This window comes from Sander lucioperca, chromosome 14, assembly GCF_008315115.2.
Source record: "Sander lucioperca isolate FBNREF2018 chromosome 14, SLUC_FBN_1.2, whole genome shotgun sequence".
Classification (NCBI taxonomy): Eukaryota; Metazoa; Chordata; class Actinopteri; order Perciformes; family Percidae; genus Sander; species Sander lucioperca.
The window spans coordinates 28,314,313-28,330,839 of record NC_050186.1 but is presented as its reverse complement, the minus strand read 5'-3'; the positions used below and the strand labels follow the sequence as shown (position 1 = coordinate 28,330,839).

Genomic DNA, 16,527 nt, shown 5'->3' with positions numbered 1-16,527 from the left:
GGGCGCGAAAAGCCTGCTGTCAATAATAATAATAATAATAATAATAATAATAATAATAATAATAATAATAATAATAATAATAATAATAATAATAATAATATAAATAAATAAATAAATAAATTTTATTTATTTATATATATAGCGCTTTTCAAGGACTCAGTCGCTTTACAGGGCAAGGTAGAAAACAAAAACAAGGCAAAACAAAACTACAAAACAAGATTGGTTGTTGGTTGGTAGGGGGAGAGGAGGTCAGTGAGGTATGAGGGGGCCAGATGGTGGAGGGCTTTGTAGGTGAGGACCAGGATTTTGTATGTGATCCGGTGGGAGATGGGAAGCCAGTGGAGTTGTTTTAGGACTGGAGTGATGTGGTGCCAGGATTTGGTGCGGGTGATGAGTCGGGCGGCTGCGTTCTGGACCAGTTGGAGTCGTTTGATGTGGGTAGAGCTGATGCCATGGAGAAGTGAGTTGCAGTAGTCCAGTCGCGAGGAGATGAAGGCGTGAATGAGTCTTTCAGCAGTGGGGGGTGTGAGAGAGGGTTTGATTTTTGGCAATGTTGTGGAGGTGAAAGCAGGTTTTAATGACGTGACGGATGTGGGGCTCAAGGGAGAGGGTGGAATCAAAGATCACGCCAAGGTTGCGGGCCTGGGGAGATGGGGAGACAATGGTGCCGTCGATGGTGAGAGTGGGGTTATTGATTTTGCTGAGTGTGGATTTGGAGCCTATGAGGAGGAATTCTGTTTTATCGCTGTTGAGTTTGAGGAAGTTGTGTTGCATCCAGGTTTTAATAGCTGACAGACAGGAGTTGATGTGGGAGAGGTGAGGAGTGTGGTGGGATTTGGTGCTGAGGTAGATCTGGGTGTCATCGGCGCAACATAGGAAGTCCAGGTTGAAGTGGCGGAGTATCTGACCAAGCGAGAGGATGTAGATGATGAAGAGGAGGGGGCTGATAATTGTCTCCTCATGGTTGCAACCCACTTCTTCACTTGTCTTTCTCCAACAACATTGTGTTTCTTGATGAAAAAAAAAAGACATAGTCTACAGCCATGCTACTGGCTCTGTGAGGCTGTACTTGGGCACAGTGAGGCATTGAGCTAAATGCTTAACAGCATGCTAACATGCTGATGTGAACCTCGTGGCAGCCCTAATGGAAAAGTCAGGAGATCTCCAGAGTCATTAGGATGCATCCTCTGGGAATCGTGAATGTTTGTATCAGATTTTGTGCCAATCAATTCAAAAGTTGTTGAGATATTTCAGTCCGGACCAACCAACAGACCAGCATTATCCCTTGAGCCACTGGTAAAATGGCTGAAGTGGATGTGGCGGGTTGTTTTGGAAAGTTAAAAAAACTTGTTGGATACAGCCCTTCCTTCTCCCGCTTTATGTGATTGCTTTAAAAATCTCAATACATTTTGTGTTACATTTATTGATCTCTTCTTCTTTCTCAGAGATACCCGAGTTGACAAGATGAGTCGTCCGCGTGCAGACTCCGATGGTTCTCTGGAGCCTGATGATGAGGTCATGCCTTACAGTGACGATGAGACAGATGACGAATTGGATGAAAGCTCTGAAGGGGAACCAGAACCACCTGGCGCCTTGCATCCCCCAGCGGATGCTAGACCCAGCGGTGAGTAACTAAAGACACTAATAACTTTGTTTTCATTTTGAATGAGATGACTACAGTGATGAAATATTCAGCTGTCAGTGCGTTTACATGCACAGCAGTAGAGTCGGGTGAAATTAGCAAACTAACTTTGTGAGCTAACTAACATTAGGGCTGCTAGGTCCCTCCACTTTTTTGCCGAGACACAGCGTTGACAACCCCGGAGATGGGCAATCTGTTTAGCCATCTCCCGGTGTCTGCTGCTGCCTCGGCAGGGAGTAAAACAGATGGACCGCAGACTCTTTGCTGCCCATGGCCCGCCACTGATTCGGGCAACACTGTTTGGTGTATGGTATCATAGCATCACAGCATGGGCCATGAACACAATTCTAAGATGCACGAGACATAAAGGCTTCTGGGATCGGTTGATAACTCAAACTTGCCGAGAACCTAGACACCCGTTTGATTACATAGACTCATGCATTAGGCACGGTTACGGTTTCGTTCAGTAGCCTGGTGCGCAGTCTCCTCGTGACTTCCTACCATGTAACAAACATTTAACTTAACATAACTACCAAGATAACATGACGTGTATTTGTATGTGATATCCAGCGGTAATGTAGCCTATGAATTTCTATGTACACAATCATCTAAGATGCACGAGAAATAAAGGCTTCTGGGATCGGTTGATAACTCAAACTTGCAGAGAACCTAGACACCCGTTTGATTACATTAGACTTGAGCGGTTGCACAGTTACATTTGGTCTCGTGCAGTAGTCTGATGCACGGTCTCCTCGTGACAGCCTACCTACCATGCAGCCTGCAACATTCACTTATCGAACATTTAACTTAACATAACTACCAAGATAACATGACGTGTATTTGTATGTGATGTACTTCCCCATCGATAATGTGTGAATTGCCATGAACACAATCATCTAAGATGCACTAGAAACGAGGCTTGGTTAATAACTCAAACTTGCAGAGAACCAAGACACCGCTTGATTACATTAAACTCTAGCGGTTGCACGGTTACATTCGGTCTCGTTCAGTAGCCTGGTGCACGGTCTCCAATCTACAACTCTTTGAGTCCATTCGTGCTGCTCGAGGTAGCCCATTTCCTGATTGATTCTACCACCACTCCAGTGGAGGCGCTAATGAGGTGAAAAAACAGGAGTGAGTCGGTTCATTGACCTATGGCACTCGATTCTCCCATTTCAGTGACACGACTCGGGTTAATTAACCGGATCTTCGGTCAGTTCATCAACACTAAGGAGGGGCAGTTGAAGCATGCTCAGACGCTTAACCCGATCATATCCAGTGATTCAATTATTGTAATTTAAATGAGTTTGTTACTCGCGCTACTCTCTTTTGTAAAAAATGAATGCTTGCAGACAAGAAGACAGATAGGCCTACTTTAGCTGCTTCTGATCGAACGTCGCAGGACCTTATGGTGGCGCAATGATGACACCAATTGAACAATGAGCATTAAACCACAGCATGGCCAATAGTGCGGATAGAATGAGCTTTCTCTCCTGGAAGTATGGACATTGTAAAATGGTAACGAAGGAGGCAGTATATCATTTAGTCTTCTTTACTCTGAACTCCCGATGCAAGTAACAATTGAGCAGTGACACACACGTTTTGGGTGGTACCGTATATGTCACAGTATATGCGCAGGCACATTTTAACTACCGTATTTATCAAAGTATATGCGCAGGCACATTCTAACTACCGTATATGACAGACATTACTTTTCGCTCGTTGAAATTAAAGACAAAAATGTAGTGGTGAGTTGTCAATTACAGTATGTGCAGGTGTAAAGAACCTATCCACATCTAAGAGTAGCAATTCAAATCTTATGAAGCGCCTGTTGAAGCAACACGCTTCGACAAAGCTAGTAGCGAAAGACCCCAGCCCTACGGATACTGAAGGCGCCACTCCATGCAAACAACCAAAGCTAGATTTTACACGGACTGCAGTGCAGCCGATGAGCCAGGCAGAGCTGAATAAATTGATTGCTAGGTATATTGTAGGCCAATCACTTTTATTTCATTGGGCCTAATGTGGTAAAAAACACTGTTAAATGACTGAGACAGTTGTTATTTCGTTTCAAGTATTAAAAGGGACTTTTGTACTACTGCTTGATTTGAAGGCCTGTTGCCCTGTTGATTACAATAAATAGGTCTAAAAAATTATGTTTGTGTTTGACTGTTCAGTACTGTTCATATTTACCTTTAAAAAACAGACATAAAAGTAACTTAAGTTACTTTCCCTAGTAACTAATTACTTTTGTTATACAGTAATTGGTAAAGTAATTCAATTACTTTTTAAAAGAAGTAACTAGTAACTGTAACTAATTACTAATTTTCAGTAACTTTCCCAACACTGATCATACCCCAGTTAAGGTGTATACACACAGGAATACTAAAGGAGTTCTCTAGGTCTGTTAACCGGGTTAATGAGAACTCCAAATTTAACCAGTGTAAGGTGTTTACATGGCGTATGAGAAGTCGTTTTTTTTTTTTAAACCATGTAAACGCGCTGACTGATAAGGTTGTGTGATGTAACTGTAGGAAAACATGCAACCGATTAGGACGCAGACATGGTTTGGTTTGGTTTTATTTATGGATATAGAAAGACAACAAGGGGGGGAGGGGGTATCCAAGGGATAGCATGTAAACACTTTTTTCCAACATGGTCCCTGATGTAAGAGAAACGGGACATACAACACATGCAAAACACATACAGTCCTTCTAAGGTTAAAACAATTAAAAAATAAAAAAAAAAACTACACATCAAAATACCAGATAAAACACCATGAACTACAAAAGCAATAAATTACCCTATCCCCAGTCTAGATTTTATTTTCACTTAATTGTCTATTTTATTCCACAAGTAGACCCTAACTTTACATCTAAAATCCCTTTTTGTTGCTGCCATTTTAATATGAAGTGGAAGACTATTCCATAAAATAATTCCTGTATAAAAAAACGATTTTCTTGCTTCACTATTCACACATGGCACCTTACATGAACGGACACTGGCCCTAGTCTCATGGGCATGTTGAGTGTGCACCATCAAAATCTGAAAACCCAAATACTTTGGGGCTACACCATTAATAATACTGTACATATGATTGAGTTTAAGTTGTTCCACCCTAAGCTTGACAGGCAAGAAATCAACCCTCTTAAACTCATTTCTTCCCACATGATACCTAGAAGGTTTAGACAGTATGAAGCGGATCATATTATTTTGCATAATCTGCATCTTGTTTTTCATTTTCATCGTCAGACCACTGTACCATGCTGAACATGCATAGTCAAAATGACATTGAATGAGTGCTGAGACGAGAAGTTTTTTTATTTTGGAGTCAAACTGCCTTGTATTACGGTATAAGAATTTCAGTTTGCAGGCACTCTTGTTCAATAATTTCTCTACAATGGAATATCCTGATCAGTGTCTGATCCAATGTAATACCTAGATATGTAACAGAATTTTTTGCTTCAATTTCATTGTCGTTACATGTGACTTTTAGTACAGGTGCCTTTTGTAGCTTACGTTTGGTGCCAAATAGGATGCACTCTGATTTCCCTAGGTGCACTCTCTTACATTTTTAAGCTCTTCACTAAGAGTGTCTTCAATTTGGTGGATGTCTTTTCCAGACACTAGTAGTGATGAGTCATCGGCATATAATAACAACTTACATTTGACTGCAGCTGGCATGTCATTTACATATATAAGGAATAATAAAGGGCCTAATATCGAGCCTTGGGGTACACCACATGTTATTTTCATGGGTTCAGACAGGACTCCATCAAAATCACAAATTTGATTTCTTTCTGATAAGTATGATTTAAACCATTTTAAAGAAGCCTTCCCAAAACCCATGCATTTCAATTTGGATAAAAGAATAGAGTGGTAAAAAGAGTAGCTTCTTATTGTATAAATGTTGCAGGGGTGGAGAAAATTAATTGAAAGATGTTTGGAGCGCCCGCTTGCGTGTCACTCGAGCGGTCAGCTGCTGGCCCCCGGTGACAAGAAGCATAGTGCACAGAGCGAAAGTCTGCTGTCCTGCACGTGCTCTATACTTCTTTTACAATCCTCTTGTCATAATGTTTTTCGACCGCAAACGTTGTCTCGTTGCATGTATCGCTGCGGCTTGCAGGTCTGGTGTGCAGGATTTGGTGATCATTGGGGGGGACAGATCATGCCGTGGGCTGCGCACTGGATCACGGCTGTGCCACTGTATCGGGTGGTGGCACACTACTTGCATCTTACTTTGGATCATCTTACTATTTCAAATTGCATCCACACTTTTAGATTTTCTTTTCCCAGGCATTTTCAGTTAAAGGTTTAAATCCCTGCAGCCAAGATGCTCTTCTGGTCACGGATCGTGGAAAGTGAAACTTAAATCTTTAAAAGGGGCGGTTGGATGTATTATTCTTTCTTTTCTCATTTTTATTTACAGCTTTATATGTTGAAATGTATATCATAATATGCTATATATTAACTAACTGGGAGAAAACGGGTAGGTATATGTAAAATCTGACATTGAGCACCCCCAAATAGCCAAAATGACATTATCCTCATTTCATAATGCCTCTGTGAAGGTTGACTGTAATCGGGCTCCTTCGATCGAAGGATAGAATATTCCACTATTTGGGGTCACCCTTACATATATTTATGTTAAGTAACCAATTTTTTCATAATGTTTTCTTTTTCAGAGATGGCATGGAAGGTGAAAGCCAATGACCGACCTTATCACCACCTGCCAGAATTTAAGAAAAAAGTCTTCCTGTGCATCAAGAAGAGCAGATACTCTGTAAGTTGTCATAACACAATTTCATGGACTGACGGGGCCTTTATCCTCCTCCCTTGTTGGTCCTGGTAGAACCTGATCCTGAGCATATAGACCTGAGCCTGGCTAACACACCCTGGGTAAAGAGCAGGACAAGTTTGTGTTTTGCATGTTTTAAACAAGCTATTCATCATGTTGACAATTATTTGCATCTTCCAACAGTCATTGATTTTCTTCCTTTTTAAGACCACCATTAGTTTCAGGAAGTTTCCATAACAATCAGCTAGGGATGTCACGATACCAAAAATCTATCAGTCGGTACCGATACCACCAAAAGTGCACGATACTCTATACCAAAGTCGGTACCACAGTGTATAAAAAACAATAATTGGCTACTTCAACATTAATTCCTTTATTTTAACATTATAAAAAGCAGTCACATAATAAAAAAGCAATCACAAAATAGATATATAATAAATATTTAAACAGTTAAATCATAAAAACACATCAATAGTGGCGTGTAGCCTTCAAATAATAAATAAAATGAAACTATTACAAAACAGATAAATTCCGAGAGACTCACTGACTGAATTCACTGACATTAAAACCATTAACATTTCAATAATTTAAATCCAGTGACATTAGCCTACATTTTGCTGACAGGACACAGGCTGGTAGTACCTTAGGAGGTAGTTTATAACATTGCAATGGGTTAGCGTTGTACAAATGACTGGCTATCGCAAACATTACATGGAGCATAACGTTAGCTGGCTCCACAGCAACAATGCCAGCTGCCTCAAACAAAGATATAGGGCCTGTGTTTCAGGATAAGAATTAGAAGTTTTACAGTTTGTTTATGATGTTAATATGACATGAAACTCACTCACCTTCGCCAAATTGGAGGTGTTCCCTCCCTTTGTTTGAAATGAACGATGCACAATGGCACCCCAGCATAAATGATGTCCATTGTCATCCGTCTTGAATGCGAAGTACTTCCATATTAGACTAAACTTGTCGCTATCTTCAGTAGTTTTCCCTGTGTCCTTGTAGACGTTCTTCTTCTTTACCACTTGTGGACCAACTAAAACACTTAGGCGTATATCCTGCCCCCATCAGTTCTGGAAGAATTGCAACATCGGTACCTTCGTTACCATCAGTACCTATGCTACTGCAGAAAAACAAGTACCGTCATATTTTAAGAATGTTGGTACCGAAGTACCTGCAGAGAATTAAAACTTGCTGAAGAGAGTTGATGGTTAATTGATCACAGTCCACATTTCCCAGGAGACTAGAGAAGAGCACTGCATTCACAAGTCATACTGATAAAAATTCAAACCTGCAAGAGTCAGTAAGTAAATAAGTTTCTGTTCCTCTACTATGGAGGCTGAATTTATTTTTAACTGAACAAAATCATGTGTATGATGGGCATTAGTAAGCATCAACTGACCTACATACTACATGGGTATGATAGATTTTAGCCAGGTCTAGTACAATATTTGATCTAATCCTCAAAGAAAGTGGGTATAGAACATTAGTTCCAGGTTAAAGTATGAACGTGATGTACAACACCAACAAGGAAACCTGTGTTAATAACGTTCTGTTTTTGTTTTTTTTAATATGTAGATGAAATGTAAGATAAGGTGGAAGCATGTGAATGAATGGCAACTGGGTGTTGTACATGATTTAGTGGAGAGCTTTCATACCCTAAAGAGATCATGGCTTTACTTGGTTTCTGCACATTTTCAGTTTACCACTCGACTCTTTTGTTAACATAGTCTACCCTACACATGAAAAACATTGGTCATAGTCGTTGCTGGGACTTGCTGAGCTCAGCAGTAAAAGTCCCATTCATATTCTGCATAAGGATTTAGATTTTTAGCCATAATGTCTTTGCCTTTTTTTGTTTTCTAAATGTTTTTTTTTGCACTGAATCAAATGTTTTATGGTCACGATTCGTCTTGTAGCTGGTTGGCTTGGTTCCAGGCTTAAAACTCTTTATATAAGCCTTTAATATAACATCAATGGAGCAACTTAATGGGGAAAATCACTACAGGAATTAGAGCCATTCAAAAATTGGGCAGTCACTGTTGAACTCTATTGTGTTGTCGGCCTTTGGAAGCTGAAACCTGATTGTCCAGCTGAGCCGACCTGTATGTTACCAAAAGACACAGCAAGACTCGGTGGGACTGAAGCCAGAACCTTTAAAACTAACCCTAACAACTTCAACAAATGTAATTTAGAGGGATGAGACTTCCTTTCCTCTGAAGCGTCACATGAATTTGTCAGCTGTATGGGTGGAGTTAGCAACTAATTCAGCTGCACGGCTTCCGGGAAGGCTGCTCTTGTGTATCCTTGGTTATAGCTCCTCGATGATACCTCCTCGATGCTCGCTCCTCGGGGCAGAAATAAGACCTTTGAGATGGCCTTCACCAAGAACGAACAGAACAACCTCCGGTTGAGCCGAGGACCGAGGAGCTATCAAACAAGGGTTATGAGATGCAGCCTTAGAGTCCTAGATCTAACAGGAAGCTGTTGGAGAGAAGGTAAAAAAGATGATGAATGTTTGTTTGTTTTTGACTGGCCTGTAGCTGAATCAAGGCTTTACCTGGTCAGAGTTCGGATGGTTATCTGTAATGAAATGCAGCAGTCTCATTACTGACATCCCCACTGAAACTGGGCCAATGCCTGCATAGTCAACCAGGACTTTGACTGCTAAGTTGGAAACCACTTATTGTCATTAGTCCTTTGGTTGTAGATGAGATATTTCAGTAAAGCAATACTCCGAAGAAAACTGACCAAACTTTCACTTCAAACCCTCAGTAGATCGCCACTGCTTTAAACATATTCAGGTTACATATTATAGAAAGCTGAAATTCTTCAAACATACTGACTTTCAAAGAGGACAAATTGTTGGACAATAGTAAATTAATTTCACTGATTTGTTTGTAAAACCTGAATAATTTAATTACTCCTGTTGTTGTAATATTGCATTTCCATAAAATTGGAGGATTTATAAGAAACAAACTTATAAAAGAGTGCTCAAAGTCCAAGGAGCAGAGCCTGTTAGCATGGGTCAAGGGTCAAAATGTTGGATCCTAATTATTTCCCATAATGCATCTCAGTACTCCCTCCCTGTGAGCTCCCATGTCTTTCAAACTCCAGATCTCCAGTTTGTAAAACAGACATAGTTTAAAATGTGTAGTATCCAAGCCCAAGCTGAAATAACCCAGATGACATCATCAGGGTTATTTTCTCAGAAGCTCCTCCTGAGCCATAACCTGACGCACCAGGTGCCTTGTTAAACAGAACCATCTGAGAAGCGATCATTGGAAACTGTTTGGAAAAGGGTAGGCACTTTAAAAAAACGAAACCTGGCAGGTGATTGGAGGAATCATTGGGCTGTCACATCCACCATTGTTGCAACGAACAGTTGCCGTCGTCATACACACGTAAACCATGCCCGTAGCTTCCAGTAGCGCCTCACAGGACGCTGATTGTTTTAAACGCTGGCTGTGCGGACTGCGGACCCAAACGCATTGCTCGAAGCCTGACATGATGGATTTTCGAGTGATATGTCACCCGCGATTCTTGCCCGATCTCATTGTATGGCGAGGATCCTTCTGCCATCTGATGTGTGAAATTGGTGGACTTCCCCTTTTAAGGTGCATATTTTCTGCAGTTAAACAGCACAGGACAAAATACCAACTGCTTCTGCGCTAATCACTGTCTGCAATGTGTTTCTCCTCTGCAGGGAAACGCCATCAAGACGTACAAGTACAATGTCCTCACCTTCCTCCCTCTGAACCTGTACGAGCAGTTTAAGAGAGTTGCCAACCTCTATTTCCTGGTTCTGCTAATCTTACAGGTACATCTAAAAGAAAAAGAAAAGATGAACCACCTGTCTTCTGACTTAGTGTTACAAAAAACAAGGAATAAGTGCCATCACATGTTTGTTTGTTTGTTTGTTTGTTTGTTAGATTATTCCAGACATTGCTACTCTGCCCTGGTACACCACACTGATTCCTCTAGTCGTGGTGCTTGGAGTCACTGGCATCAAAGACCTGGTGGACGATCTGGTAAGACTTCTCTCCTTTAGAAAGGATAAAACCTTATTTATCCACAGGGAAATTGCTGTGCAGAAGTTGCAATACAAAGTGGGAAAAGTGCAAATCCAAAGAGTGCAAATCCAAAAATATAAACAATATGTACAATGCCAGATCGGGAATGGATCGGGTAACGGTATGGCTCACAAATATACTGTAAATGTAAACAGGTTAGCTGTAGGTTAATGTATTATTTTTCCATTGTGTCCCATGAGTCTGTTAGAGACAAAGGCAGAGAGAGATAAACACAACGCTAAATTCACTTCTGGTTGTTTTTCTTGTAAATAGTTCTTTTCTGAGATACATCTAAGTAAACCTTGACTTTTTGTGAAACTACTTGAAGCTCAGGTTTTAGCTACTTTGAGGGAACAGCCAGTATAATTTAAGTTAATTTATTTCAGTCAGATCAAATTTAGTCTATTTTATCAAAAGTATCTACCTTATTATATTAAGTAGTATAGTATTAAGTATTGTATTATCCAGTTTGCTCTGACCTCTTTTAATGTTTTTCTACCAGGCGCGGCACAGGATGGACAAGGAGATCAACAACAGGAAGTGTGAGGTCCTGCTTGATGGCAGGTCAGAACAAAGTTCATTTTCCTGTTGCTTTGATTTATAAAACAAGATATTCATATCTTTTAAAACTGACACCATTTGTGAGAAATGTCTCGAGTAACTAGCTCGAGTCCAGGTTGACAACATGTTAAGATAATGAATGATAAACCACTAAGATGTATTATATATAACATCCTAAAGAAGTACAATCTTCTTAGTTTTGATAAATTAATTATTTCAACCTCACACTTACTCAATATAGCTTTACCCATTTTCAGCACTCATAACTAGACTTCACTATACTGCTACTAACACTCGAAGTATATCAGAAAGAAATTGTAGAATTAGAGACTATAAGACCACCTTTGCATAAACTGCATCCTCAATTAGAGGCGCAACCCTCTGGAATTCCCTGCCTGCCAGTTGAAAGCAGATTCAGGATTCATTTATTTATATTTAGTGTAGCTGCGCCCCCCTGTTATAACCCCCCGTATTCCCCCACCAGAAACCACAAAGTAAAGTTGTGGTTAAAACTTTGCCAGAACTGTAATCATGGCATCAACTAGTCATTATTTGTGTACAAGAGTTGTTGCTATAAATGTTTAGCCTTCAGTTTTGTTTGATTCATCTGTCTGTTTGACTGGTTTTGTGTGTTGGATGATTGCGTTTGTTTTGTTAGGACTTTCTTGTCCTTGTAAATCATTAAAAAGTGATGAGAACAGAAACTTTGATTGATCTTTGCCACAGGTTTCAAGAGTCAAAGTGGAGGGACATGCAAGTTGGAGATGTGGTTCGAATGAAGAAGAACGACTTTATTCCAGTAAGATAATTTAGCCTGCAGCAACCTTTTTGCTGGCCTGTGGGACAGTTACTGTTTAAATGTGCATGTGTGACCTCCTGCCATTTTAAGCTGACACAATGGGGCACCTTGAAACCATCAGGAAAATCTCTCAAACATCAAATAAATACATAGCCAACTTTGAGAAAATTCCTACAATTTTCTTTTAAATTTTCACAAGCTTATAGTTTCTAATTCTCTAGTTTTTAATGTTTTTTCAGAACATTTTATTGTAAATCAATTATTACCTGGTTACATCTGTCACATGGGTGTCCTGTGGCCTAGCTAGCTAGTGATAACGTGGCTAACTGTTCAGTTTCATGGTCAGTAAGCTGATTGCAAAATATCCGCAAAAACATGGATTACTGTTAATATTTAACTAATATTTAATAAGTAAACTGACAGAAATAAAAGTACTTTTTAGATATATTTCTTAGCAAAAGTATGACTGAATCATAATATTGTCCAGTACTTTAAAATGTAGCAGGGTTACAAATGATTCCAAGATTGTAAAGATGTAAAGCATGTGATAAATATATCATATAGGTTTTTTTATGAACTGGGGTAAATAAGGTCCAGGTTACAAGGTCCAAAAAGTTTTGTTGCATTTTCATTAAACTGCAGCAAAGTCTGTGATGTCCAACATTTGATGTCAGTAAGACACATTCTGAGAGGCATCATCTATGTAGAATTGCATAGAATGTAACAAATTCAGAGCATATACAAACTAAAAAATATAGGACCCAAAATGGAACCTTGTGGCACTCACCAAGTAATATGATGTCACAAAGAGATAAAATCACGTATTTAAACAAAAAGGTCAATTTTAAAAGGTAAAATTGGACCCAGTCAAGCGAAGACGCATTGAGCCATTTCTGTAAATGATCTAATGGTATTTGATGGTTGATTACAGCAAAGGCTGTAAAATCGGCTGATTTACAACAATGCTCTCTATGGTTTGAGACAGGGATGGCCATTTAGAAATGAGGTGGTTGTCACCGAGCACAGAGGGATGTAGATTTTGACTTAAAGCAGGGCAGAAATACACCAGAATATGTGTGGGCAGATTTGAGTGTTGAACCCTTCAGAATGCTTGATGAATTCTATATTTTTAATGTGTATCTTTCATTCTCCTCAGGCTGACATCCTGCTGTTATCCAGCTCCAACCCAAACAGCCTGTGCTATGTAGAAACCGCTGAGCTCGACGGGTAAGTTAACCAAAATAAAAGATAATATATTTATCTTTTATCATAATTCGGTGTTATGACCATTTAGTTTTGAACTCTAATCTCTATATTGATTGCTACATTCAAATATGAATAATGAAACACATTATGTATGGCGTGACTGCTGGAGCAGCGTTCTTTGCTCTGATAAGTTTTTGTTTGATCTGTAGTTTTCTCACCGATAAGAGGAGAGTAAATATGTAAAGAACTTTTGCCAGGCTCGCCCATGTGGCCAATGTAAGTACATATTCTGTGATTAAGTGGGGAAACGCCTTTAAATCAACAGACCTGCAGGAACTATTTTACAGTAAATGTACTAAACTGAAACAGACATCACTATCGCCTTTTGTGTTTTTCTGAGGTTTGTTGTATGCAACTTGCATCAGAGAATGAATTATGAATTAAATTGTTTTCATAAATAAGCTTTATTTATCCAGACCGATCAAGTTATCCTAACATGCAGAGTCATTTGTTTTTTTTAATCCTTTCCATCTTAATTGAAATTTTATGAACTTGAATTTGTTAAACTGTGATTCTGCTTTCCTCTGGGCTTGGTTTTCAGTCCTTTTTAAGTATTTCTCTTTTTCCTCTGCAGAGAGACCAACCTGAAGTTTAAGCTGGGACTCAGAGTGACTGATGAGAGACTGCAGGATGAGCGTCAGCTGGCTGAGTTCAATGGTATGCATGGTTCACAACTACAAGCCAAGTTTATTTGCATGAACCTAAATCACTTAGAGACTCACCTGAGAATAAAAGCCAAGGATGGAATAAAAAATAAAATGAAAACATATGTAATTGTAAAAATATAAAATTATTTTTTAAATAATGATACTGTATTGTATTGAGAGGAATAATATTAACAGTAATTGAAAAACTTCTTGGAACATTTTCATCTACACCAAAATTAAAAAAGAACAAGTGCCAATGAGTAACTACTACTACTACTAATAATAATACTAATAATAATAATAATAATAATAATAATAATAATAATAATAATAATAATAATAATAATAATAATAATAATAATAATAAGTTTGCATAGTGCAATGAGTACAATATTTTCTGCAAGATATTCTTAAGAATATTGGTGCGTTCATAACCTTTATTTAAATGAAGTTTCCAGATGAGGTCTGGTAGTTTTTATTTTGTACTCGTTAAATAAAATGTCGTATTTGCTGTAGGAGTATTTTTCATTTTCATAACATGTTTAGAAAAGGTAGTTTTTAATAAAAATAGGTCTTAGTTAACTTTAAGATTACCCCTGTTTTACAATTCTTTAAAAATGTGACTAAAGTGTTCAGGTACAAGCCATTGTAGCTGAAGGAGACTTTAAGGCACTGTGGCAGATGGAAGAGGGTACTTTAGGTTACTTTAACACTAGTCTTGCTTTGCCAGACCCTCCAAAGCGCGCTGGAGTAGAGTTTGGCTAACCCACCCAGCATTCTGGCATAGGAGGAAAATGTGCTCTGGTTTATTGGCATTTCTTTAAACAAATCACAATCGTCTTGGGTGGTAGAAAAGCCGTGGTGCCGCTGCAAAATAAGTTTGGAAGGAACTTGTTTTGGTGGAACGTGTGTACGTTTAAAAGTTTTTTTAGTCGTGCAACAGAAAACTCAGATTGGACAGATAGTCTAGCTAGCTGTCTGGATTTACCCTGCAGAGATCTGAGAAAAGGTTAACCATAGTCCTCATAAATCGACCAGAGTTTAAAATGCCAACACAAAGGAAGCCCAAGGCAACGGATAGCCGGCCTAAATGAGTGAAATCTGGGGGATTTTCCGGCGGCAACGGATAGCCGGCCTAAATGAGTGAAATCTGGGGGATTTTCCGGCGGCAACGGAGCAATCCCGGAAGTGGAACGTCAAGGATATAGATTACTGTCATCTTTGGTCCAGAGCAACACATCTCAATAGTTACTGACAGACTGATAAGACTTGGTGAGCTAATTCATGCTGCCCATGATTCAACACAAGTTTTGAGTCAAATGAAAGCCGTTCTCGTGTCCTTTCGTCTTTCCCTTAGCTCTGATCGAGTGCGAGGAGCCGAACAACCGCCTGGACAAGTTCATGGGAACGATGCTGTATGAGGGAAAGCGTTACCCTCTGGACCTGGACAACATGCTGCTCCGCGGCTGCAAGATCAGAAACACTGAGGTGTCTCACGGCCTGGTCATCTTCGCAGGTGAAAACCCTCAACATGAGATTACCTTACTGCTAGAACTCAAAATTAGTGAAACTTTTAGTACTGACTGCATGTGAAGTTAAACAACATCATCTTTGTTGTGCTCATGCACAGCTCAAATTTAGTTGATTGCAAAGTAATCACTTTTAGCAAACTTTAACACATTCATTTCACGGAACCAATACTTTTTCAAAGCTTATTTAAAGTTGGTCTTTACATATAATATAAAAATCAGTCTGATACGTTTTTTTCTTGCGCTAGGTGACACCTGATATGCAAGAACACTCCATATTAGAACTTGAACATTTAGTCGTTTAATTGTTCATCAACAGAAAATTAATGGGCAACAATTTTGATAATTGATTAATAGTTTTGTTTTCTTTGTCTGATATGATATAAAATTGAATATCTCTGGCTTTTAAGATGTCTTTTGTGGCGTTTTCCGGACAATTGAGAAAATTTAAATAATTGGAAGTTGCAGCCCTAATCAACATTAATTTCTCATTGCCAATTAAAATTTGACCATGATAGTAAATAAGTTAGAATATTATTGACGATTGATAACTAACAATGAATGGCTAGCATTTACTATTTTGATATATGTTGTCGTAGGAGCCGACACTAAAATCATGAAGAACGGCGGGAAGACGAGATTCAAGAGGACCAAAATTGACGAGCTGATGAACTACATGGTTTACTCGGTAAGTCTGAGACACGTGCGGAACTCGAGGCCATCAGAATTAATTAAAAAAATGTTGTCCCCTTTCATCGTCTCTCATCCTTTTAGATGCCTTTTTGTCAGTCAGCCAGTGTGTAAGTCAGGGGCGGGGCTAGAAGGGGGGCACTGGCTGGCACCAGTGCTAGGCTATATCCACGACGTTCCACTTCCGGGATTGCTCTGTTGCAGTTGGAAATTCTGGATTTCACTCTTATCAGCCGGATGCCCGTTACCTTCCGTTTTGTTTGTGTTGGAGTTTTAAACTCCGGTGGATTTCTGAGGACTATGGTTAACTGCTCCTCAGATCTCTGCAGGGTAAATCCAGACACCTAGCTAGACTATCTACAGAGTTTTCTGTTGCACGACTAAAACAACTTTTGAACGTACACGTTTCACCAAAATCTTCCCGAGGCTATTTTTCAGCGGCAACGTGGCTTTTCTCGGTGTTTAGTGCCGCCCATTAAGACTGTGATTGGTTTAAAGAAATGCCAATAAACCAGA

General features: G+C 39.4%; 1 protein-coding gene across 2 annotated transcripts in view; it reads left to right on the top strand.

The window, feature by feature from the left end:
- atp8b1 (ATPase phospholipid transporting 8B1) overlaps nt 1–16,527 on the top strand; it is a 56,149-nt gene that overhangs the window by 14,833 nt on the left and 24,789 nt on the right. The window contains exons 2-11 of one of the 2 annotated variants that reach the window (XM_035991554.1): nt 1,448–1,624; nt 6,328–6,425; nt 10,153–10,266; nt 10,379–10,477; nt 11,022–11,083; nt 11,807–11,879; nt 13,036–13,106; nt 13,720–13,802; nt 15,150–15,308; nt 15,921–16,009. In XM_035991554.1, coding sequence (XP_035847447.1) covers nt 1,465–1,624; nt 6,328–6,425; nt 10,153–10,266; nt 10,379–10,477; nt 11,022–11,083; nt 11,807–11,879; nt 13,036–13,106; nt 13,720–13,802; nt 15,150–15,308; nt 15,921–16,009 — 1,008 coding nt within the window. In that variant the 5' untranslated portion in view covers nt 1,448–1,464. Of the gene's footprint in view, nt 1–1,445; nt 1,625–6,327; nt 6,426–10,152; nt 10,267–10,378; nt 10,478–11,021; nt 11,084–11,806; nt 11,880–13,035; nt 13,107–13,719; nt 13,803–15,149; nt 15,309–15,920; nt 16,010–16,527 lie in introns of both variants that reach the window. The other variant, XM_035991555.1, reaches the window with a different exon arrangement.